General features: G+C 45.4%; 2 protein-coding genes across 2 annotated transcripts in view; one reads left to right on the top strand and one right to left on the bottom strand.

Annotated features, from left to right (window-relative positions):
* The window catches only part of LOC129490688 (general transcription factor II-I repeat domain-containing protein 1-like), a 33,524-nt gene extending 27,180 nt beyond the window's left edge, over positions 1-6,344 (bottom strand). The window contains exons 1-2 of the mRNA XM_063609956.1: positions 6,047-6,344; positions 4,899-5,017 (exon numbers count right to left, since the gene is read on the bottom strand). The gene's annotated coding sequence lies outside the window, so the exon portion shown is untranslated. The remainder of the gene's footprint in view (positions 1-4,898; positions 5,018-6,046) is intronic.
* A 137-nt stretch (positions 6,345-6,481) lies between these two features.
* LOC129489837 (uncharacterized) overlaps positions 6,482-24,936 on the top strand; it is a 35,770-nt gene continuing 17,315 nt past the window's right edge. The window contains exons 1-9 of the mRNA XM_063646418.1: positions 6,482-6,840; positions 8,046-8,133; positions 11,626-12,122; positions 13,056-13,114; positions 13,814-13,887; positions 18,862-18,950; positions 20,019-20,213; positions 20,429-20,486; positions 21,610-21,713. Coding sequence (XP_063502488.1) covers positions 20,065-20,213; positions 20,429-20,486; positions 21,610-21,713 — 311 coding nt within the window. The 5' untranslated portion in view covers positions 6,482-6,840; positions 8,046-8,133; positions 11,626-12,122; ... (2 more) ...; positions 18,862-18,950; positions 20,019-20,064. The remainder of the gene's footprint in view (positions 6,841-8,045; positions 8,134-11,625; positions 12,123-13,055; positions 13,115-13,813; positions 13,888-18,861; positions 18,951-20,018; positions 20,214-20,428; positions 20,487-21,609; positions 21,714-24,936) is intronic.

Raw genomic sequence — 24,936 nt, 5'->3', positions numbered from 1 at the left:
TGATTTCAGACAATTTCAACCTTATTTAAGAAAGAATATTCTATACCATGCTATTTTTACACCTTTTACCATTTGAAATGCATGTGTCGTGCATGTTGGGGGATGGGAGGGGCTGAGGAGCGACTCAGTGTCAATTCCCATGGCCGCTGGCCTTGACCCTTAATCCAGACACTGATGGAAGTTGACTTTTCATATCTTTCTCCTGAAATGAACTGTTTTAAATTGGAACATATTTTGTTAAAAAAAAAAAAGACCCCCAAACCCCAAAAACAAAAACGAAACACAAAATACCCACTAAGAGATCCTTCTGTAGAGTCACCAAAAATCCTAAAGCTGAAAACACTAACAATGCCAAAGATTAGGAGGATGTGGTGTAACAGAAATTCATACCGCTCTAATGGGAGTTTACATTGGTGTACCCACTATGGAAAACTGTCTGGTAGTGTGTGGTGGTGTTGGTAACACACTCAGATCTCCCTATTTTATTTTTTTGAGGCAGAGTCTCACTCTGTCGCCCAGGCTGGAATGTAGTGGTGTGATCTCGGCTCACTGCAACCTCCGCTTCCTGGGCTCAAGGGATTCTCCTGCCTCAGCCTCCCGAGTAGCTGGGATTAAAGGTGCCCACCACCACGCCTGGCTAATTTTGTATTTTTAGTACATATGGGATTTCACCATGTTGTCCAGGCTGGTCTCAAGCTCCTGAGCTCAGGCAATCCGCTCACCTCAGCCTCCCAAAGTGCTAGGATTACAGGCGTGAGCCACTGAGCCCAGCCAGTTCACTCTTTAGTAAAATTTTTATAGCAATTTCTCATTCCATAGTGATTTCAGTCACTCTCAACAAATTCACTTACAGTTATCAGTATTTGAACTTTTGCAGGTGTTGTCATAGATAAGAAATTTGGCCAAATGGTCTCTTGATTATTGCAGTAAAAATTCTGCTCAAATTATGTAACAGGCATTTGAAGTTTTAAAATTATGCAAACTGTGTTCCAAAAATTTCACTTCTAGGGATTTAAGAAACAGTCATGATTGTACAAATAAATGTGCTGTAGGGATGTTCATTTAACAAAATGTATAAAACAGGGAAAACCTGTAAACAACCTAAGTGTCCTATAATAGAATTCATTAAATAAGTTATGATACATACATATGATGAAATGTATACAACCATTAAAAAATGTTATGAGGGGCTAAGTGCAGTGGCTCATGCCTGTAATCCCAGCACTTTGGGAGGCCGAGGTGGGTGATCACTTGAGGTCAAGAGTCTGAGACTAGCCTAGTCAACATGGTGAAACCCTGTCTCTACTAAAAATACAAAAAAGTTAGCTTGGCCGGGTGTGGTGGCTCACTCCAGTAATCCCAGCACTTTGGGAGGCCGAGGCGGGTGGATCACGAGGTCAGGAGATCAAGACCATCCTGGCTAACATGGTGAAACCCCGTCTCTACTAAAAAATACAAAAAATTAGTTGGGTGTGGTGGCAGGTGCCTATAGTCCCAGCTACTCGGAAGGCTGAGGCAGGAGAATGAGGTGAACCCAGGAGGCGGAGCTTGCCGTGAGCCGAGATCGCACCACTGCACTCCAGCGTGGGTGACAGAGCGAGACTCTGTCTCAAAAAAAAAAATTAGCTCGACTTGGTGGCTCATGCTTGTAATCCCAGCTACTAGGGAGGCTGAGGCGGGAGAATCGCTTCAACCCATGAGGAAGAGGTTGCAGTGAGCAGAGATCGCACCATTGCACTCTAGCCTGGGTGATAAGAATGAAGTTCCGTCTCAATTAAAAAAAAAAAAAAAAGGAAAGAATATTTGACATGGAAGATATTTTTTATAATACATACATTAAATGAAAGAGCAGATTACACCACAGTACATATAGTGTGTTTATATTTTGAGAAAATATGTATTTTGAACATTGGAATTATGTACATCCAACTAGTAATGTTATCCGTTGATTCATGGAATTACAAGTGACTTTTTTTTTTGCTTGTCCCTACTTTCCAATTTTTCTAGTGACCGTACTTGCAATAATTAAACATAGTATGGTCATTTAAAATATGTCCCCAAATTCTCTGATACTCTCTTCAAAAGGCGGAGCCCAGTTCCTATCCCTTTTAGTGTGGGCTGGGTTACGTGATTCCCTTCTGACAGATAGGAAAAAGCAAAAGTGATGGCTTGCAACTTTGCAAACTACATCATAAAAGGTACTGTGGCTTCCTCCTTGCTCACTCTTTGATTACTCACTTGGGAAAGCCAGCTGTCACACCATGACACCTAAGCAGCCTGTAGAGAGGCTCATGTGACAGGAACTGAGGCCTCCTGTCAGCAGTCACATGAGTGAGCCATCTTGGAAACAGGCTTTAGGTGACTGCAGTCTCAGTGGATGGCTTGACTGCAATGTCATGAGACACCCTGAGCCCAAATGACCCAGCTATGCCACTCCTGAATTCCTGACCCACAGAAATGGAGATCCTAAGTATTTTTATTTATTTATTTATTTATTTATTTTTGAGACAGAGTCTCACTCTGTCTGTCACCCAGGCTGGAGTGCGGTGGTGTGATCTTTGCTCACTGCAACCTCTCCCTCCTGGGCTCAAGCGATTCTCCTGCATCAGCCTCTTGAGTAGCTGGGACCACAGGTTTGCACCACCACGCCTGGCTAACGTTTGCATTTTCTGTAGAGATGGAGTCTCACTATGCTGCCCAGGCTGGTCTTAAACTGCTGGACTCAAGCGATCTGCCCACCTCGGCCTCCCAAAGTGTTGGGACTACAGGCATGAGCCACTGTGCCTGGCCGTAAGTATTTATTTTAAGCCACTAGGTTTCAAGTAATTTGTTATATAGCAGCAGATAAATAATACACATATTTTCTATGGTGATCACATTTATAATTTAAATTGAATTAAAAAGGCCGGGAGCAGTGGCTCATGCCTGTAATTCTAGCACTTTGGGAGGGTGAGGCTGAAAGATCGCTTGAGCCCAGGAGTTTGAGACCAGCCTGTGGCAAAACTCCTTCTCTACAAAATACAAAAAAATTAGCCAGGTGTGGTGGCGTGGACCTGTAGTCCCAGATACTTGGAGACTGTGGTGGGAGAATCACCTGAGTCAAGGAAGTTGAGGCTGCAGTGAGCTATGACTCTGCCACTGTACTCCAGCCTGCATGACAGAGTTAGACTTTGTCTCAAAAAATTTTTTTTTCTTTTTTGGCTAGGCTCAGTGGCTCATGCTTGTAATCCAGCACTTTGGGAGGCTGAGGCAGGCAGATCGTGAGGTCAAGAGATCGAGACCATCCTGGCCAACATGGTAAAACCCTGTCTCTACTAAAAATGCAAAAATTAGCTGGGCATGGTGGCATGCGCCTATAGTCCCAGCTACTCAAGAGGCTGAGGCAGGAGAATCGCTTGAACCTGGGAGGCAGAGGTTGCAGTGAGCCGAGATAATGCCACTGCACTGCAGCTCAAAAAAAGAATTTTTTTTTTAATTAAAAAGTTCTAGTATCTAAAACGAGCAAAATCACTGTGTGCAGCCGAAGCGGGTGGATCATCTGAGGTCAGGAGTTCAAGACCAGGCTGCAGGGAGCTGAGATTGCACCACTGCACTCCAGCCTGGGAGAAAGAGTGAGACTCCGTCTCAAAAAAAAAAAAAAAAAAAAGTAAAAATGCATTTAAAAAGAACAGCATCAACCAGGTACAGTGGCTCATGCCTGTAATCCCAACACTTTGGGAGGCTGAGGGTGGAGGATAGCTGAGCCCAGGAGTTTGAGACCAGCCTGGGCAACATAGTGAAACTCTCTGTCTCTACAACAAAAATTAGCCAAACGTGGTAGCATGCACCTGTAGTCTCAGCTACTTGAGAAGCAGGGGCAGGATTGCTTGAGTCTGGGAGGTCGAGGCTGCCATGATTGTACTACCTACTCCAGCCTGGGCAACAGAGCAAGACCCTGTCTCAAAAAAGAAAAAAAAATGCAAAAACAAAACAAAAGAGAATAACTTCATTTCCTTATCATTAGTTTGAATGAAGTGAGTCATTGGTAAAAGTTTCCATTTTCAAAAAAAGCATTAAAATATAGCGTGGGGCCAGACATGATGGCTCATTCCTGTAATCCCAGCACTTTGGGAAGCTGAAATGGATTGCCTGAGCCCAGGAGGTTGAGGCTGCAGTGAGCCATGTTTGTGTCACTGCACACTAGCAGCCTAGGGAACAGAGCAAGACCTTGTCTCAAAACAACAAAACGTGGTTTACCACAACCAACAGGAAAAATCTGGATAAAACTGTATGAAATATTTACTGCTGTGCTCAACATGGTAGTGTAGAGGTCAAGGGCAAAAGTCCTGGGGTCAGGCCACCTGGTCTGCTGTCTAATTAGCTGTGTCATCTTTGGAAAGGTACTTGAACTCTCTGTGCCTTAGAATTCGTTTTCTAAAATGTGGGCGGGGCGCGGTGGCTCATTCTTGTAATCCCAGCACTTTGGGAGGCCGAGGCGGGCGGATCACGAGGTCAGGAGGTCTAGACCATCCTGGCTAACATGGTGAAACCCTGTCTCTACTAAAAATACAAAAAATTAGCCGGGCGTGGTGGCGGGCACCTGTAGTCCCAGCTACTTCGGAGGCTGAGGCAGGAGAATGGTGTGAACCCGGGAGGCGGAGCTTGCAGTGAGCCGAGATCGCGCCACTGCACTCCAGCCTGGGCGACAGAGCAAGAACAACTCCGTCTCAACACACACACACACACACACACACACACACACACACACACACAGAAATTAGCCGGGCGTGGTAGTGGGCACCTGTAATTCCAGCTACTGGGGAGGCTGAGGTTGGAGAACTTCTTGAACCCAGGAGGCAGAGGTTTTTATACTTGCTAGGGAGAACTTAATTAACAATCAATTAGTAAGGAAAAGATACCGAAGCAGTAAACTGAAGTCAGAGCGAAAAGTTTTGTTGACCAAACATGGATTCTCTCCTTCTAGAACCAAGTTACAGTTGGAGTTACAGAAAATACCTTGAACAGGCCCTTTGGTATCCTGTAGGAAATCAGACAAAAACATAGATCAGTTACTTTCTTTTTCTTTTTTGACACAGTGTCTCACTCTGTCGCCCAGGCTGGAGTGCAGTGGCGAGATCACCGCTCACTGCAGCCTCCACCTCCTGTGCTCAAGCGATCCTCCTGCCTCAGCCCCGCAAGTAGTGCGGACTACAAGCCCGCGCCACCATGCCCAGCTAATTTTGTGTATTTTTGTAGAGACAGGGTTTCACCATGTTGCCCAAGCTAGTCTGGAACTCCTCAGCTCAAGCGATCTGCCCACCTCAGCCTCCCAAAGTGCTGGAATTAAGGGCCCCTGAGCCACCGGGCTGGCCAAATTACTTTACTCAGTTTGAGCATGAGCACTGGAAGAAAAGCTCTCACTTGCATATATATTTTTTTAAAGACATGATCTCACCCTGTCCTGTCACCCAGGCTGGTGTGCAGTGGCGTAATGTCGGCTTACTGTAACCTTAACCTCCCAGGTTCAAGCAATTCTTTTTTCTTTTTGAGACGGAGTCTGGCTCTGTCGCCCAGGCTGGAGTGCAGTGGAGCGATCTCGGCTCACTGCAACCTCCGTCTCCCGGGTTCAAGCAATTCTCTGCCTCAGCCTCCCTAGTAGCTGGGATTATCGGTGCCCGCCACCACGCCCTGCTAACTTTTGTATTTTTAGTAGAGACGGGGTTTCACCATCCTGGCCAGGATGATCTTGAACTCCTGACCTCGTGCTCCACCTCCCTTGGCCTCCCAAAGTGGTGGGATTACAGATGTGAGCCACCACGCCTGGCCCGATCGCTTTTATTTTTAATAAGATGTTTTCTTCGTTTCCTAGCCCCTTCTACCACCCTACAAATTTCCAAAGGTTTTAATGTTGCTGCAACAGCCATCAGAGGTCAAGCTAGGGGGTGCAGCTCCCTAATGCGGGCAGCCTCAGAGGGGGCCAACCCTGCCCAGGATGAGCGGCGCTGGGCGGCAGGAGACGCTGCTGTGGTCCCCGGTACCTGGCTGGGTTAGGTGTTGAGGGCCGCACCTACACAGCCTCAGGTGAGGCCAGTGCCTGGCAAGGGCTGTAGCCGGCTCTAGCGGGCTTGTGCTGTCCATTGAGGAGCTTCTGCGCCACCTTGTGCTTGTGCCCGCCAGGCACCAGCAGGTTGGTGCGCAGCGCGTGCTCGAGTAGCGTCAAGCCCTTGCTGCGCCCAACGCGCAGGCCGGGAAGTCGCGCAGGTAGTAGTAATCCAGGCAGTGGTAAAGCTCGCCTTGTAGCTTATTGATGCCTGCCGCCAGGTCTGAGCCTGTAGAAACTGACCAGCTGCCTGTGGCCACCCGTCTGCGCATGCGCGCTTCTGGAAGCCCCCCCTCCCCCGCAGCCCCGCCTCGAGTTCCGATTGGGCGCGTATCTGGTGACGTCACAGGGGCGGGCCTTCGTCGACGCCACTGGCGCGTGTCTTCGGCGGCGTCACAGCACTGGGTCTTCCGCGACGTTACAGTGATGGTACAGTGCGTGGAGCTAGGCTGTTTTCTCCTTAGAGTGGAGCCTGGTAACTGCGACCTCCCTGCCAGGTCCTTTGTGTTGCTGGCTGGAGATGGGTAGTTGACAAACTCCGACCCAGCACAGTGTTTATGTGGGTCAAAACTAGAAAACTATGTCTGGATGTGGCCGAGGCGGAAGGATCCCTTCAGGCCAGGAGTTAAAGAGCAGCCTGGGCAACATGGCGCGACCCCATCTCAGTAGTTTCACCTGAACTTCCCAGCTCCTTGAACCCCAAGGTTCAAGGCTGCCATGAGCTATGATCCCATCACAGCACTTCATCCTGTGAGACTGAGGTAAACGCTGTCTAAAAAAATGAAAAAATAAACTATCCAAGGGTGCGACAGGGAGGGACTGCTTAAAGAAAACATGAGGCTGGCTGGACCCTATAATCCCAGCACTTTGGGAGGCCGAGGCGGGAGGATGGCTTGGCCTAAGGAGTCCGAGACTGGCCTGGGCAACGTGATGCAACCCCATCTGTAGAAAAGTTTCAAAAATTAGCCAGGCGTGGTGTACGCCTGGTGTATTTTTTTTTTTTTTTTTTTTTCCCGAGACGGAGTCTCGCTTTTTCGCCTAGGCTGGAGTGCAGTGGCGCGATCTCAGCTCATTGCAAGCTCCGCCTCCCGGGTTCATGCCATTCTCCTGCCTCAGACTCCCGAGTAGCTGGGACTACAGGAACCCACCACCACGCCCGGATTTTTTTGTATTTTTAGTAGAGTCGGTTTCACCGTGGTAGCCAGGATGGTCTTGATTTCCTGACCTTGTGATCTGCCCGCCTCGGCCTCCCAAAGTGCTGGGATTACAGGCGTGAGCCACGGCGCCCGGCCTGTTGCATCTAGTTTTACTCAAGCAAAGGCTGTGGACTTCCTTAGTTTACACTGATGTATTCTAGTTTGCATCTGAAGTGTACTCCGAGGATGCTGACTTCCAGATAGCCATTTTTGGGTCAAGGAAAGTTCAAGTCTCCTGAGTATAGTAGCCATACCACCTAAAGAGCTTCCTTTTGGTTTGCGTAAAAAATGTATTTTAGCTTAGTTTTCTTACGTTAGGTGGGCAAAATAAGAAAGAGCGGAAGGCCAGGTGCGGTGGCTCACGCCTGTAATCCCAGCGCTTTGGGCTTCTGAGTCAGGCGGATCACTTGAGTTCAGGAGTTCGAGACCAGCCTGGCCAACATGGTGAAACCCCATCTCTACTAAAAATACAAAAATCAGCCGGGTATGGTGGCATGTACCTGCAATCCCCACTACTTGGGAGGTTGAGGCATCAGAACTGCTTGATCCCAGTAGGCGGAGGTTGCAGTGAGCCGAGATTGCACCACTGCACTCCAGCCTGGGGGATAGAGCAAGACTCTGTCTCCTAAAAAGAAAAGAAAAGTTTGGGGACACTCACATATATATATATATATATATATATATATGTTTTTTGTTTTTTTTTTTAATGAAAGAGCTAGAGAAGCAATCTCAAGGTCAGGATAACTCACCCTGATGTTGTCACTTTTCAGGGTTTGTGCTGCATTCTGACTTAGGTTCTGCCATCAAAAACAGAATGCCCTGATCCTTAGAGGCAGAGGCATTTCTTCAGCCTATGGGGTAAGTAACCAGGGAATGGAATTCTCACCAATTCTTAATTTCTGTGCTAAAGTTTTACTTTAAGATTTGGGCCTGGTGGGGTGCGGTGGCTCACGCCTGTAATCCCAGCACTTTGGGAGGCTGAGGCGGGAGGATCACGAGGTCAGGAGATCGAGACCATCCTGGCTAACATGGTGAAACCCTGTCTCTACTAAAAATACAAAAAATTAGCCGGGCGTGGTGGCAGGCACCTGTAGTCCCAGCTACTCGGGAGGCTGATGCAGGAAAATGGTGTGAACCCGGGAGGTGGAGCTTGCAGTTAGCTGAGATTGCGCCACTGCACTCCAGCCTGGGTGACAAAGTAAGACTCCATCTCAAAAAAAAAAGATTTGGGCCTGCTTCTTTTTTTTTTTTTTGTAATGGAGTTTCACTCCTGTTGCCCAGGCTGGAGTGCACTGGTACTATCTCGGCTCACTGTAACCTCCGCCTTCTGGGTTTAAGGGATTCTTATACCTCATACCTCAGCCTCCCGAGCAGCTGGGGTTACAGGCATCCACCACCATGCTCAGCTAATTTTTGTATTTCGTAGTAGAGACAGGGTTTTACCATGTTGGCCAGGCTGAAACTCCTTACCTCAAGTGATCTGCCCACCTTGGCCTCCCAAAGTGCTGGGATTACAGGCGTGAGCCACCGTGCCCAGCCTAAACTGCCCAATTTTAAGGGGACAATTGGGAAAACAATTGTTTAAAAAGGCAATGAAGGCGTTGCCATGACTGTGGTTAGCAGTGTGAAGATCCTAGAAAACCTGTGTGAACTCCTGGGGGCTCATAGTCTACTACCTGGTCAAGAGCTTTAGAAAACTTGGATGTACGTGGTAGGACACCAGGTTCTGAAAGCTCCCAGGGTTGTATAAACTTCTTTTTTTTTTCCTTTTTTAAATTTAACTTTTAAGTTCAGGAGTACAGTGCAGGTTTGTTATATAGGGAAATTTGCGTCATAGAGGTTTATTGTACAGATTATTTCATCACACAGGTGTGAAGCCTAGTATCCATTATTTATTTTTCCTGATCTTCTCCCTCCTCCCACCCTCCACCCTTCAAAAGGTCCCATTATGTGTTGCTCTCCTCTATGTGTCCATGTGTTCTCATCATTTAGCTCCCACTTATAAGTGAGAATTATGCAGTATTTGGTTTTCCGTTTCTGTGTTAGTTTGCTGAGGATAATGATCTCAAGCTCCATCCATGTTCCTGCCAAGGACATGATCTTGTTCTTTTTTTTATGGCTGCATAGTGTTCCATAGTGTATATGTACCACATTTTCTTTATCCAGTCTACCACTGATGGCATTTAGGTTGATTTCATGTCTTTGCTGTTGTGAATACGGCTGCAATGAACATATGCGTGCATGTGTCTTTAAAATAGAATGATTTTTATCCCTTTGGATATAAATCCAGTAATGGGATTGACCACAGATTGTTTCTAGATGAGCTACGTTCAGTGGTTTGAGAAACCTGAGTTCCAAAGAGGGGCCCCAAGGAACACTGGCATTGCCAGAAGAAAATCTGGGAGCAAATAGGTCAAAAGAGGCAGGCTCTGCCTCTGCGACTCCTTACTTCAACCAGAGAAGAGTCTCAGTAGCTCTTTTGTTGGGCTTCTGGCTTTATAAATGAGGAAACTGGGGTCCAGAGAGGTTAAGTGACTCACCCAAGACCCTTTGGCTAATTTATCATGAAGATGAATCAGAAAACCGTAACACAGTGCATGTGTTATGGGAAGGAATGTGTTCCAGTTCAGTTCTTTCCTTAAATTGTACTATATTTCCTCCTCCATATTCAAGTCCTCCATGAATGAAAACTTGTAGAACAAGTGTTTTAATTTTTTTTATTATTATACTTAAAGTTTTAGGGTGCATGTGCGCAATGTGCAGGTTTGTTACATATGTATACATGCGCCATGTTGGTGTGCTGCACCCATTAACTCGTCATTTATCATTAGGTATATCTCCTAATGCTATCCCTCCCCCCTCCCCCACCCCTAAACTTCTGTATTAAATTCCATGATGCTCGATGGGTAGTGCCACATTTAGACATGCTGTTGCTATTGCTGCTGCTTTCTTTGTCATGAAAAGAGCGGAAGATGTAGATAATACCTGAGGCAGGAAGACAAAGGGGAGATACTGAACTTGTCACCTAACTTTGGGTGCCCCTCATGCTTCGTGTTTCCCATTGAGCCTCACTTATCAATGACACAGGGAATGGTCCCTTAGCTCTTCACTTTCCCTGTGGCTGCCTGGAGGTAGGAGAGGCAGATCATGTCACTTGCCGACATTATGTTGCTGTGGATTCGTTGGAGGGACAGGAACAGGAAGTTTTCCTAGTGGTGTATGTGTCACTGGGGCTGACAGGGGTACTTTTTAATCTTCTCACTGGCCTCTGTGATTCTGTGACCCTGGTTATTACATGTTCAGAAAGTGTCAGCTTATTTGAAAGTGATACTCTTCTTTTCTATTTAAACATTGCCAAAGACCATCACACTATTTTTTTAATTGAAATATTTTTTTATTTTTTATTTTTTGGAGATAAGAGTCTTGCCCTTTCATATGAACATGAAGGGACTCATAGTCCTTCCCCTACTGTTGGTCTTTCATTTAATAACGTTATCAGTGAAGGGTTATGTCTGAATGAATTATAGAAGTTTAGGACCTAAAAAAGGAAGGTCCCAGAAAACAGGCTTTGATTTATTTCTACTATTACACTTGCTGTTGAAACCAAGCAGGTGACTTCATTTCTCTTGGATTCAGCTTTCTCATGTGTCAGGATGGGAGAGGAAGGGTGGCGTTGGGATAAGTGTCATTCCACTCTCTGTACTTCAAATCTGGCTAACACGTGTGGCAAATACTTAGATGTGTTGACAGAGGTTTCCTGGAGTGCTGTCTTGAACGATTCTGAACAGGCTCAGCAAGAAAGTGTGTTTCAGTTTTGGGTGTATCTGTCATGGAGAAGGAAGTAAGGACTGGGGAGCACTCACAGCATTCCCGGGGCATTCCTGTCCGTTATCTCAATACCTGGTGCTGATGTTTCCTGTCTCTTATCAGGAATCCTGTTTACTGTGTGTCTGATGACATGAACTTACTGAGTGCTGCTTAGTTGCATCATAGACACCACCTGTCTTTGAACACTACCCTGCCTCTTGGTGGAATGCAAAGGCTGCCAGGGGCCACTGGTGTGTGGAATGGCCTTCGGTCATTTCTGCTTAGAACACAGAGATCATTTTGGCTACTAACATAACTCTCCTTTTGAGTGAAAGGGTTAAAATGTTCCTCCCAAAAGTACTTATGTTTTAGGCTTGTTCTTCAGATTTGCCCAATATCCTAAGCAAAATGCCTTCAATATGAAGTGGATATTGCTTGATTGTAGGGAACTTGTCTATAATGTACTTGAGAATGCAGATACAGATAAAAGAATGTCTGTGTCAAATTTTATTTTCCACAAATGATGTTCTCTTGCACTTTCAGCTTAAGCTCTTGGACTCACTGAGGCAGTAAAAGAACCATATCCTGTGTTTGAATCAAACCCCGAGTTCCTGTATGTAGAAGGCTTGCCAGACAGGATTCCCTTTTGAAGCCCTCCTGGTTTGGAATTCCATGACTTGAAAGGATCGTCCGTGGGAGTAATAAAATCAAGTTTGTTGGTAAAAAGTAAGTTTTAGGCCAGGTGTGGTGGCTCATGTCTGTAATCCCAGCACTTTGGGAGGCTGAGGCGGGCAGATCACCTGAGGTCCGGAGTTCGAGACCAGCCTGGCAGACATGGTAAAACTCCGTATCCACTAAAAATACAAAGAATTAGCCGAGCATGGTGGCGGGCACCTGTGATCCCAGCTACTCGGGAGGCTGAAGCAGGAGAATCACTTGAACCTGGGAGGCAGAGGCTGCAGTGAGCCGAGATCACGACACTGCACTCCAGCCTGGGTGACAGAGCGAGACTCTGCAACAACAACAACAACAATAAAAAAGTAAGTTCTATTTGCCACTGTAGTCATTTCTGGAATTAAAACAATAAAATGACATTTCTACTAAAATGTTTTTCTAGCTAGAGGTGACAGGTGTGGCTGTTAAGTCCTTGATGGAAAAGCCTGGCTCTGAGCTGCAGTCCTGGCACTCTCCATTGCCCCTCCATTCCCCATCCCGTACTCAGTCATCTTCATCAGTGCAAGAATAGTGACCACTGCCTCCACGATGTTCAGACACACTGTGGTGGCTTGCACTATGCCTAAGTACTTGAATGAAATTTAATCTGCTGGGTTTTATCTGCTCTGTTATTCCTGGGTCAATCTTATTAGCAAGTAAATATTGATGATTGAGTTTCTTTTCCTTTTTATGAGTCAGAGTTTCACTCTTGTTGCCCAGGCTGCAGTGCAATGGCGCGATCTCGACTCACTTCAACCTCCACCTCCCAGGTTCAAGTGATTCTCCTGCCTCAGCCCCCCAAGTAGCTGGGATTACAGGCATGCACCACCATGTCCGGCTAATTTTTGTGTTTTTTGTAGAGACGGTGTTTCACCAAGTTGGTCAGGCTGGTCTCAAACTCCTGACCTCAGGTGACCCACCCACCTCAGCCTCCCAAAGTATGGGGACTGCAGGTATGAGCCACCGTGCCCGGCCTGATGATTGAGTTTTTTTTTTAAATTATATCTGCGTTTCTGCAGAATTTTAGTGGCTGAAGAAAGTACACTAGGGTTAATTTTCTTTTTCATGAAAGAAGTAATTTACTCTTCATACAATTACTTGCCAGTCATGGGAAGGAAAAGTCAGGGTTTTCATCCACAATGATAGGAATTATTGTGACATTACAGGATGACTCTGTAAACACCTTTAGGAAAAAACCCTGGTCATATTACAACTGTTTTACTAGCTGTGAGGCCACCATTTCTTGGTTTTCTTTCTAGGCCTGAACTAGTTATTTCCTACTTGCCTCCTGTAGTGGCTAATAAAATAAACACTAAAGGTAAGAGCTTACCTGTATTTCGTATTATATTTCACTGCATTAAGACATTTTTTATCAGCATTCCTTAAATCACACAGAATCATTGGCCACTCTCTTTGTGGGACTTGCAGTTAATTTCTTGGCTTTTTAACGTATTTTATTTAATGGACCTCTTTTTCTTTAAAAAAAAAATTTGTTGGAAGTGTCACATTTGCAATCCCACTTCATTCATGTTTCCATGGCTTTGTTGAGTCCCCTGTGGAGGATTACACTACAAGTTTAATTCTGCAGGTTTCTTTGAAAAGAGCCAAACTTGCTGGGCGCGGTGGCTCACGCCTGTAATCCCAGCACTTTGGGAGGCCGAGGCGGGCGGATCACGAGGTCAGGAGATCGAGACCATCCTGGCTAACAGGTGAAACCCCGTCTCTACTAAAAATACAGAAAAATTAGCCGGGCGTAGTGGCGGGCGCCTGTAGTCCCAGCTACTTGGGAGGCTGAGGCAGGAGAATGGCGTGAACCTGGGAGGCGGGGCTTGCAGTGAGCCGAGATTGCGCCACTGCACTCCAGCCTGGGTGACAGAGCGAGACTCTGTCTCAAAAAAAAAAAAAAAAAAAGAAAAGAGCCAAACTGAATGAATTTTAATACTCTGCTCTTATAAAGCATCTCCTTCTGTATTTTTTTCTACAATATACTAAAGTAATTCTGTGCTTTATTTTACAGCTTCACAGTTTCTAAAAAGACCATGAAACCCTGGGAGTAATGAAATGTTCCTGAAATTGAGGTCACTGTGGAAGGTAAGGGCCAGTCCTTGGCATGTTTCTGTTGATTCTCCAGTTTAATAGTTATGTCAGTTCACTAGCTACATGTTTATACAGATGAAGATAACCAAACTAGTTTTACCTGTGAACAGCTGCCTGTGATAAATCTAAATTTCTGAATGTCTTTAATTGAAATTTCGAAAATTATTAACAGGAAATAAATAACATGGATCACATCATAAACTGCACTCAAGAAAATCCCTAAAATGCTTTTCCTTTATTACAACAAATAAGGGTGCAGAGGGTCATGTGGAATGTTTCATCTTTTGTCTTGTTTTTTCTATTCTTTTAAGGAGAGAAAGTTGGGTGGTTTAAAAAGCAATGCCTGGAATGAAAGTATTTCCTACAACACCTTCTAATGTCCTTCCTTCTCTCCATGCCCACGGGGTCTGCAGGGTTCTCATCTTTTCATGTTCACAGTATTAAAATACTTCATACGATATCAAAGACAGTTCCCAACCGACCATCAAATATGGGTATTTCTTCCATCTCCTCATAAATGCAAAAGGAAATAACTGCGTTAGGATCATTCTTTTTTATTTGGAGTTGGAAGTCTCACTCTGTCACCCAGGCTGGAGTGCAGTGGCATGATCTCTGCTCACTGCAGCCTCAGCATCCCAGGTTCAAGCAATTCTCCTGCCTCAGCCTTCCGAGTAGCTGGGACTACAGGCGCACACCGCCACATCCGGCTAATTTTTTGTATTTTAGTAGAGATGGGGTTTCACCATGTTGTCCAAGCTGGTCTCAGACTCCTGAGCTCAGGCAGTCTGCCCACCTTGGCCTCCCAAAGTGCTAGGATTACAGGCGTGAGCCGCCGTGCCCAGCCTAGGATCATTTTTTGATGTCCTAGGTGTCTATTTTTTAAATAAGGGTTTGCAGTACTGGTGTTTAGCGGTGCAGTAATCTCCATTTAATCATCTGGCATACTCAAGAGAGAGGATACCAGATGACTAAGAGTATATCTCACAGAGAGTATACCAGATGACAGAGTATACCAGATGACTGAGAGTATACCTCACAGAGAGTATACCAGATGACTAAATGAGGATTAGAGTGAGTATTTAAACTCTTCATTCATTCATCCTGTGAAAGGAAAGCTTACTTAATAACATAAACTCTTGATTATGAATTAGATGTTTCTCCTATGAAAGCTTGTGGGCATCTTTGAGCAACTTAATACCTGATTATTTCTGTTCAAAAATGCCGAGAACTAAAAATCCATTCAAACCTTTACTTTTCTCCTTTTGGAAAAGATTAGAGGATCAGAGATCTCTCCTCTACACGAGGTGCCATCCTTTCCTGAAGGAGCTCCTTGTAAAGTGCATGAGGTGTTCCTTTTGGTAAAAAGACACACTGTGCGACCACAGAGACCTGAGCCTGAACCTATAAAGATTTGAACAGGGTGAACAATGAGACTATGTAAAGGGGAGATTAATTCCAAGGTGACAGGAACTTTATGGATAAGATTATGATTTCTACACTTCGTGTCCCCTTCTAACTCTGGTATGAAGTTACATTGTGTACGTTGGTGCCCTAATCTCAGTCTGTGGATATTAGATATTAAGATTGGGGAGAAAATAGGCCGGGCGCGGTGGCTCACGCTTGTAATCCCAGCACTTTGGGAGGCTGAGGCGGGAGGATCACGAGGTCAGGAGATCGAGACCATCCTGGCTAACATGGTGAAACCCTGTCTCTACTAAAAAAATACAAAAAAATTACCCAGGCGTGGTGGCGGGCGCCTGTAGTCCCAGCTACTCGGAGAGGCTGAGGCAGGAGAATGGCGGGAACCCAGGAGGCGGAGCTTGCAGTGAGCCGAGATCGCGCCACTGCACTCCAGCCTGGGAGACAGAGCGAGACTCTGTCTCAAAAAAAAAAAAAAAAAAAAAGATTGGGGAGAAAATAAAACAGCCAGTTAATGTGCACCATTTTTACAGGCACTGTCAGTAGCATATAAGAAATAGCATGTTTCTCAAAAGTAAATTAGTTCACAGTAGTCAGTTGGCACATTTGGCAGGTACTTCTGTGAACTTTTTTTGGTATCTTTAAACTCTTCATTCATTGATCCTGTTAACCCAAAGCTTATTTAATAACGTAAGCTTTTGGTTATCAATTAGATGTCAGGAAAAACGAAGAAATGACAGCTAATATAATAAGTTAAAAGGATTGAGGCTGTAGGAATAATGTTACTAAGAATAACTTTAGGATTGTTTGTTACTGTAGCTAGCTGTGATTATCAAAATAGGGAGATGCCTGTTTTTCTCACAAAAATGTAATTGTGCAGATAGGCTGAGGCTGACATTGGTTCAGTTGCTCAAACATGGTAAGACTGGCTTCCCTGTGCCTCTCTTCACTCTCCTTTCTGGTGCACAATGACCAAGAGAACTCCTGTCATCGTGTCTCCATCCATCATGTCTCCATCCAATTGTAAGTAAAGAAAATGCAGCATGAGCCCTGCCTGCACCCATGGTCAGGAAAAGCAAGAGGCTTGTTTTGAATCCTAGCAGAATTTTGCATAAGTCTCTTGGTTTTAAAAATGATGACTTTTAAAATAATAAAGTAAAATAAAGCACAAACTCTGAGGCCAAAGTGATAGGATTTAAATCTGTGCCCTGCCACTTAGAAAAATTAAATTCTTTGTTGTTTAGGTTGCACACCTGTTAAATGGGAGGAAGAAAATAGTATTTGACTTATGGTTTTTAAAACTTGAGATGTTATTTCTTTAATAAACAGCTGTTTACAAAAAGAAAATAGCGGGCTGGACACAGGTGGCCCATGGCTGCCTATAATCCCAGCACTTTGGGAGGCTGAGACAGGAGGATCACTTGAGGACAGGAGTTTGAGATCATCCTGGGCAGCATAGCACAGCTGTTATCATTTGAGAACACTTGCTATTTAGGCACTTAGGAATTTTTCATTAGAAGGGATGTAAAGAAAGATGATGGGCATTTGTAATGGATTTAACATTCATCATTTGACTGCCTGACTGACCCCCAGAGCTGTGATTTTACTAATGAATTTTTCAGAAGTCCTTTAGCTAGCAATGAGCCTAACCAGCCTCTCACTCTCACCATTCATTGCTCTTGTTCTTATCTGTTTCTCTGCAAACTTGGTTACTCTCACAAAGTGATGAAAACTTGCATTTCTTTTCTTTCCTTTTTAGAGACAGGATCTTGCTCTGTCACTCAGGCTGCAATGCAGTGGTGTGATCATGGCTCACTGTGGCTTCAAACTCCTGGGCTCAGGCAATACTCCCACCTCAGCCTCCCAAGTAGCTTGGACTACAGACGTACACCACCATGCAAAGCTAAATTTTTTATTTTTTTTGTTGTAGAGATGGGATTGTGCTATGCTGCCCAGGATGATCTCAAACTCCTGTCCTCAAGTGATCCTCCTGTCTCAGCCTCCCAAAGTGCTGGGATTATAGGCAGCCATGGGCCACCTGTGTCCAGCCCGCTATTTTCTTTTTGTAAAATAACAACTTTATTGAAATGTAGTTCACATACCATGCAATTTATTTATCAAAGTATGCAATTCAGTGGTTTTTAGAATATTCATGGAGCTGTGATCTATCACCACAATCCGTTTTAGAAGCTTTCATTACCCTATAGAGAAATCCACTGTTCTTAGCCACTAGCTAAGAACATGGCGGGGAGTAAGCCACTGGCTTACTGCCCCCCCATGCTTCTGTGTTCCCAATAGGCAACCACTGATCTATTTTTTGTCACTATAGATTTGCCTAATCTGGACCTTCTATATAAATAGGATTGTGCAATATGTGATCGTTTGTGGCTGGCTTTTTTTTTCCCTCTTAGCACAGTGTTTTCAGAGTTCCTTCCTGTCATAGCATGTGTATTTTGTTCCTTCTTTGGCTTAGTAATATTCCATGGTAGAGACACACCACATTTTGTTTATTCTTCAGTTGATGAACATTTGGGTTGTTTCCATGTATTGGCTATTATGAATAATGCTGCTATGAAGATTCATGTACAAGTTTTTGTGTGGACATACATTTTTATTTCGCTGGGATATATGCCTAGGAGAGAAATTGTTGCATTCTATGATACGGTACATTTAGCCTTTTGAGAAACTGTTTTCCAAAGTGGTTACACCAGTCAGGTGCAGTGACTCACACTTGTAATCCCAGCTACATGAGAGGCTGAGGTGGGAGGATCACTTGAGCCTACGAGTAAAGAGAGACCAGCTTGGGCAAGATAGCAAGACCCTGTCTTGGTTTTTGAAAAATCAAATTAAAATGACAAGAAGACAGATGTGGTCGCTCACGTCTGTAATCCTAGCATTTCGAAAGGCTGAGGTGGATGGATAACTTGAGGTCAGGAGTTCAAAACCAGCCTGGCTGGGCATGGTGGTGGATGCCTATAATCCCAGCTACTCGGGAGGTTGAGGCAAATAGAATTTTTTGAACCCAGGAGGTGGAGGTTGCAGTGAGTCAGGATCACACCACTGCATTCCAGCCAGGGCAAAAGAGTGAGACTCTGTCACACAAAAAAAGTAAAAATATAAATAAATAAAATGACAAGAAAAGAAACACCCAAAGTAGTTAAACCATTTTGTGTTCCCACCAGTAATGTATGTGGGTTCCAGTTTCTCCACATTTTCACCAACATTTCTTTTTTTGAGACATGATCTCTCTGTGTCACTTAGGCAGGAGTGCGGTGGTGTGAACACGGCTCACTGCAGCCTCGAACCCCCAGACACTCGTGATCCATTTATTTCAGCCTCTTGAGAAGTCGGGACTACAGTCAAACTCCACCATACAGCTAATTTCTTTTATTTTTAGTAGAGACAGAGTTTCACTATGTCGCCCAGGCTGGTTTCTAACTCCTGGACGCAAGTGATCCACCTGCCTTGGCCTCCCACGCTGCTGGGATTATAGGTGGGAACCACCATGCCCAGTCCTCTCTCTCTTTTCTCTCTTCTCTTTCTTGGTAGAGGGAAATATGTCACGTACCAGCTATCCATCCAGTGACTGCCCATCAGTTCCAAATTCACCCTTCACTGCCTGATCTGCAAACATAGAGGTAGGTTCCTTAAATGCTTCCTCTGTCAGTTGGTACATGATTAAATGTTGTCAGTACATAGTACTAGAGGGACCTTGTAAGAGGCTTTTCTTTCTGGTTGTGGTGTGCAAATCTCCACAGGCACTGAGCTTCTCCAGCACCGGGCTGCTGCCCTACACGGTGCGCAGCAGCACCCAGTGACCAGCAGTTTCTCTGCACCTGCCTGGGTGGATTTGTAGTGAGACAACTGTTCATTAATAGCTTAATCTAGCACCCCAGAGGGTGAATTTTCAGCAAATTCCAGAGGGCAGATTGCTAGCATGTTTGACCGTGTGGTAATACAGCAATTCTGCTATTGAATTACCCGTGACTGTGCCCTCTCCAAGGGGGGGCTGGATCTCAGCCCTAGTGGGGAGTCTTTTCCTTGATCACAGTATCTCAGCGTTGGGACAGTAGGGACAATTACTGCTTGTTATATCAGCTGGTCCTATACTCTTTTTTTTTGGAGACAGGGTCTCCCTCTGTTGCCCAAGCTAAAGTGCAGTGGCGAAATCATGGTTCACTGCAGGCTTGACCGCCCAGGCTCGAGCAATCCTCCTACCTCAGTCTCCTAAGTACCTAGGACTATAGGTGTGTGCCACCACACCCAGGTTTTTTTTGTTGTTGTTAGTTTGTTTGTTTATTTGAGTAGAGACAGGGTCTCACTGTGTTTCCCAGGCTGGTCTCAAACTCCTGGCCTCAAGGAATCTTCCTGCCTTCGTTTCCCAAATTGCTGAAATTATAAACATGTGCCACCATGCCTGGCCTCTGCTAGTGCTGTATTCTCTAGCATTCTCTTTACTTTTTGGTAGCCAATCTCTCCTTATGCTGTTGCCCTGTTATAATTAATAATTTTTTATTTTAAATTGAACACTTTAAACTTTTGAGTGGTTTATGTCTCCTGTTTGGACTCTGACAAATACAGAATTGATGCTAGGAAGGGTCCCGGGAGATAGACCCAGACAACTGGGATTTGGACATAGGTTTGGTTATCCAAGGGGCAGTGCTGAGCTCCTTGCGGGTGGGACATGGGATGCTATTGATTTCCAGGACCTCACAATGACTCAAGCTACCACTTTCTGTTGATTGTGATGAAATGCCAGCTGAGGCACATGCCGTGGGAGCTAAGTGGCTGCTGCACTTGACCACTACGAAGACTGGTGTGGGAAGAATCCTTTTGGATGCACTTGAGCAGGGGCCCCTAATCCCTGCATCACAGGCCTCTACTGGGCCATACAGCAGGAGGTGAGTAGAGGGTGGGCAAGCGAAGCTTCGTCTGTATTTACAGCCACTCCCCACATTACCACCTGATCTCTGCCTCCTGTCAGATCAGCGGCAACATTAGATTCTCATGTGAGCACGAACCCTATTGTGAACTGTGCATGCAAGGGATCTACCTTGCTCTGTCCTTAGGAGACTCTAATGCTTGATGATCTGTCACTGTCTCCCATCACCCCCAGATGGGACCATCTAGTTGCAGGAAAAGAAGGTCAAGACTCCCACTCATTCTTCATTATGGTGAGCTATGTAATTATTTCGTTATATGCTACAATGTAATAATAATAGAAATAAAGTGCACAATAAATGTAGTGTGCTTGATATATCCCAAAACTGACCTTTGCTGCCCCCAGTCTATGGAAAAACTGTCTTCCACAAAACCGGTCCCTGGTCCCCCAAAAATTGGGGACTGCTGCAGTTGAGCACTTACAGAGAGAAAAACAAAAAGCTCAAGTCTTTACCTGTCAGCATAAGTCATGGTCTAAGATCCAGAGAGCTTCCATGATAGCCCAAACACAATTCCTTATTTCTTGTATCCACAGGGCTGATATTGGAAATCAAACACAAACTTAAATATGTTGGTTGCTGAATTACAATGACAGTTGAATTCACTGTGTCACCAAGGTTCTCATGAGAATGTTAGGGCACTAATAAATGAAGAATGGGATCTTTTTCTTTTTTTCCTTTTTTTTTTTTTTTTTTTTTTGAGGCAGTCTCCCTGTGTTGCCCAGGCTGGAGCACAGTGGTTTGATCTTGGCTCACTATAGTCTCAACCTCTCAGGCTCAAGCTATCCTTCTGCCTCAGCCTCTGGGGTAGCTGGGACCACAGGTACGAGCCACCATGCCCAGCTAATTTTTGTGTTTTGTAGAGATGTGGTTTCATCACATTGCTATGGCTGGTCTCAAACTCCTGGGCTCAAGCCATCCACCCACCTTGGACTTCTAAAGTTTTGAGATTACAGGCAGGAGTCACCATGCCCGGCCCTATTCTCTTTTACACTGGTTTATTGTGAGGGCCTCCAATTGTCTTCCTGACTTCTATAGGCTTGCTCACTTCAGCCTGTTCACTGAAGCCAGAGGAATTCTCCTAAAAGGCAAATTTGGGTCAAAATAATTCTTGATTAAAACCTGCTGGTGACTGCCCATTGCCTTTAAGATGAAGTCCAAACTAATTTGGACACAGGGCCTGGTAAGAACTGGTCTCCACTCACCTTCCCAGCTTTATCCTGCACCACCCTCCCCAAATCCCTACCCTCCAGCCACAAGGAATGTTAGTTTCCTTGGGGGACTTTACTGGTCCTTCAGGAAACCCTCTCCCTACCTCCATCATCACTCTTTCACTCTCATCTTTGCTCATCTTTAGCCTCAGCCGAGATGTCTCGCCCCACTCTCTATGATGCAACAAGAAGCCCCTGGAGAACGTTTCAGTCCCACTCTGTACTTCTGTCATGTGCTCATCACAGTCTGGTAAGTGTTGGCCTGTGATTCCTAGATTAGTCCATTTTGCATTGCTATAAGGAAACATCTCGGGCTGGATAGTTTATAAAGAAAAACAGTTTATTTGGCTCACAGTTCTGCAGACTATACAAGTAGCATGGTGCCAGGCTAGGAGCAGTGGCCCACACCTGTAATCCCGGCACTTTGGGAGGCTGAAGCAGGAGGATTGCTTGAGCCCAGAAGTTTGAAACCAGCCTGGGAAACACGGTGAGATCTTGTCTCTAGTAAAAATAAAAAAAAAAATAGCCAGGCATGATAGTGCATTGATGCATGCCTGTGGTTTCAGCTACTTGGGAGGCTAAGGTAGAAAGATCTCTTTATCCCAGGATGTCAGGGTTGCAGTGAGCCATAATTACACCACTGCTCTCTAGCCTGAGTGTCAGAGTGAGACCCTGTCTCAGAAAAACAAAAGCATAGTACCAGCATCCGCTGGTGAGGACCTCAGGAGGCTTCCACTCATGGCGGAAGGTGAAGGAGGAGCCGGCATGTCACTTGTTGAGAAGAGGGAGCAAGGGAGAGGGGAGGAGATGCCAGGCTCTTTAAACAATCAGCTCTCACATGAACTAGTAGAGAGAGAACTCACTCATTACCATGGGGAGGGCACTAAGCCATTCATAAGGGATCTGCCCCCATGACCCACACACCTCCCACCAGGCACCACCTCCAACATTAGGGATTTAATTTCAATATGAGATTTGGAGGAGACAAACTTTCAAACTGCATCAATTTCCTGCTACCCTATAAGCTCTGCGAGGGCAGAAACTTTTTTTTTTTTTTTTTAACGGAGTTTCGCTCTCATTGCCCAGGCTGGAGTGCAGCGCCGCGACCTCAGCTCATTGCAACCTCCGCCTCCTGGGTTCAAGCAATTCTCCTGCCTCAGCCTCCCGAGTAGCTGTAGCTGGGATTACAGACATGCACAACCATGCCCCGCTAATTTTTGTACTTTTAATAGAGACAGGGTTTCCCCATGTTCGTCAGGCTGGTCTCAAACTCCTGACTTCAGGTGATTCACCTGCCTCGGCTTCCCAAAGTGCTGGAATTAGAGGCGTGAGCCACCACGCCCGGCCAAGGGCAGAAACTCTTATACCTTGTTCACTGCTGTTTCCTGGGCACCTATTATAATGCCTGGTATATAGTAGGAGCTCAAGAAATGTTTGTTGCTTGATGTGTTGGCGCAAGCCTGTAATCCCAGCTCTTTGGGAGGTGGGGGCCAGAGGATTGCTTGTGCCCAGGAGTTCAAGGCCAGCCTGGGCAACATAGTGAGACCCTGTCTCTAGAAAAAATAAACTGGCCAGGCACGGTGGCTCACACCTGTAATCCCAGCACTTTGGGAGGCCGAGGTGGGCAGATCACCTGAGGTCAGGAGTTCAAGACCAGCCTAGCAAACATGGTAAAACCCCGTCTCTACTAAAAATATAAAAATTAGTCAGGCATGGTGGCACGCACCTGTAATCCCAGCTACTCGGGAGGCTGCGGAAAGAGAATTGCTTGAACCCAGGAGGCAGAGGTTGCAGTGAGCCGAGATCATGCCACTGCACTCCAGTCTGGGCGACAGAGCGAGACTCTGTCTGGAAAAAAAAAAAGAAAAAATAATAAATTTAGCTGGGTGTGGTGTTACATGGCTGTAATCCCAACTACTTGGGAGGCTAAGGTGGGAGCATCACTTGAGCCCAGGTGATGGAAGCTGCAGTGAGCCATAACAAAGCTGCAGTGAGCCATAATCATCCCGCTGTACTTCAGCCTGTGTGACAGAAGGGGACTCTGTCTCAAAAAAAGTAAAAAAAAGAAAAAAATATTCGTTGGGAAACTAAAAGAGTGAACAAGCAAAGTTTCAGGAGAGTACTGTGAATGTAGGTCATGTCAGTAGAGTGTAGGGAGTTGGGCAGGAGCGGCTGGACTTGAAGAGCAGGTTGGTGGAGACCAGGTCATTAATCGTAAGCAGTTTGCCCTGTAGCATGTAGATCAAATATCCCACATTGGCTGCTGGCGACCGAACTGGGCTTCCTGTTTCTGTGTTTGGTTTGACCATCACAGTGTTGAAGAACTATTGAAGTGAATACCTTGCAGTTTGCTGTAGTTCCCCCTGGTCTCCCACATTACTCTGGCTTCATTCCCTCCTGTAGGTTGCCTGACCTGCTGAGACCTGTGTTTGCTATCCCTGCAGATGGGTGGGTAAGGAGGTGATTTAAGGAGGAAGATTTAATTTATAAGTTATAGAAAGATAAATAGACTGGGCGCAGTGGCTAAAGCCTATAATCCCAGCACTTTGGGAGGCCAAGGCGGGAGGATTAGTTTGACTCAGGAGCTCAAGACCAGTCTGGGACACATAGTGAGACCCTGTCTCTACAAAAAGTTAAAAAATTAGCCAGGCATGGTGGCATGCACCTGTAATCTCAGCTACTCAGGAGGCTGAAGTGGGAGGATAGCTTGAGCCCAGGAGTTGAAAGCTGCAGTAAGCAGTGATCTTGCCACTGCACTCCAGTCTGAGTGACAGAGTGAGACCCTATCTCAGAAAAAAAAAAGCGAGAGAGAGATAAATAGATCTAGTATTGTGGTTTTGAGTGCTCTTTAGGAGAAAATTTTATTTTAATATTTTTTTCTTCTTTAAATTTTTTATATTCCAGCAGGCTAGGTCCATTCTCTCCCCTTTAATTTCTCAAACACAAAGCACCCTGCCAGAATCTCAAGTTGGATCTGCAGTAGATCACCATTAACATAGCAGCCTGATATGTTGTAAGTCTTTATGCCAGGAACTATGCGGGATACAAAATGTAAGAGAAGGCTGGAATAGAGCATCTCCGGGGGAAACGAGAGCCAGAGATACGGCGGTGTCCCATGGAGACAGCCAGCTGGTGTTTGGTAGTACTTTGTGGAAAGGCTGTACTTTGGTAAGGTCTCCACATCTGCAATGTGGCCTTCAATATTATAGGTCCCCAAACTCCAGGTTTTTACATTCCCTGCATAGGTCAGGGTTGTAGGGAGTGATTCACCCTAGCAGAACTCCCTGGTTTTTAAGGCAGGTGTTCCATTTATTAATTGACAAAGGATGCATATTTCTCCTTTGGTAACCTGATGAGTTAGGTCTTTTCCCCAGGGACTCGCTTTCCACCTGAAGTTTCTTGGAAAACTAAGCAGAGGATGAGGGAAAGGCTGTGAACAAACTTGCTGGTCCCTCCCTGTCCTAAAAAAGAGC

This window comes from Symphalangus syndactylus, chromosome 9 (genome assembly GCF_028878055.3).
Source record: "Symphalangus syndactylus isolate Jambi chromosome 9, NHGRI_mSymSyn1-v2.1_pri, whole genome shotgun sequence".
Taxonomy (NCBI): domain Eukaryota; kingdom Metazoa; phylum Chordata; class Mammalia; order Primates; family Hylobatidae; genus Symphalangus; species Symphalangus syndactylus.
This window is presented reverse-complemented; position numbering and strand designations above follow the sequence as displayed.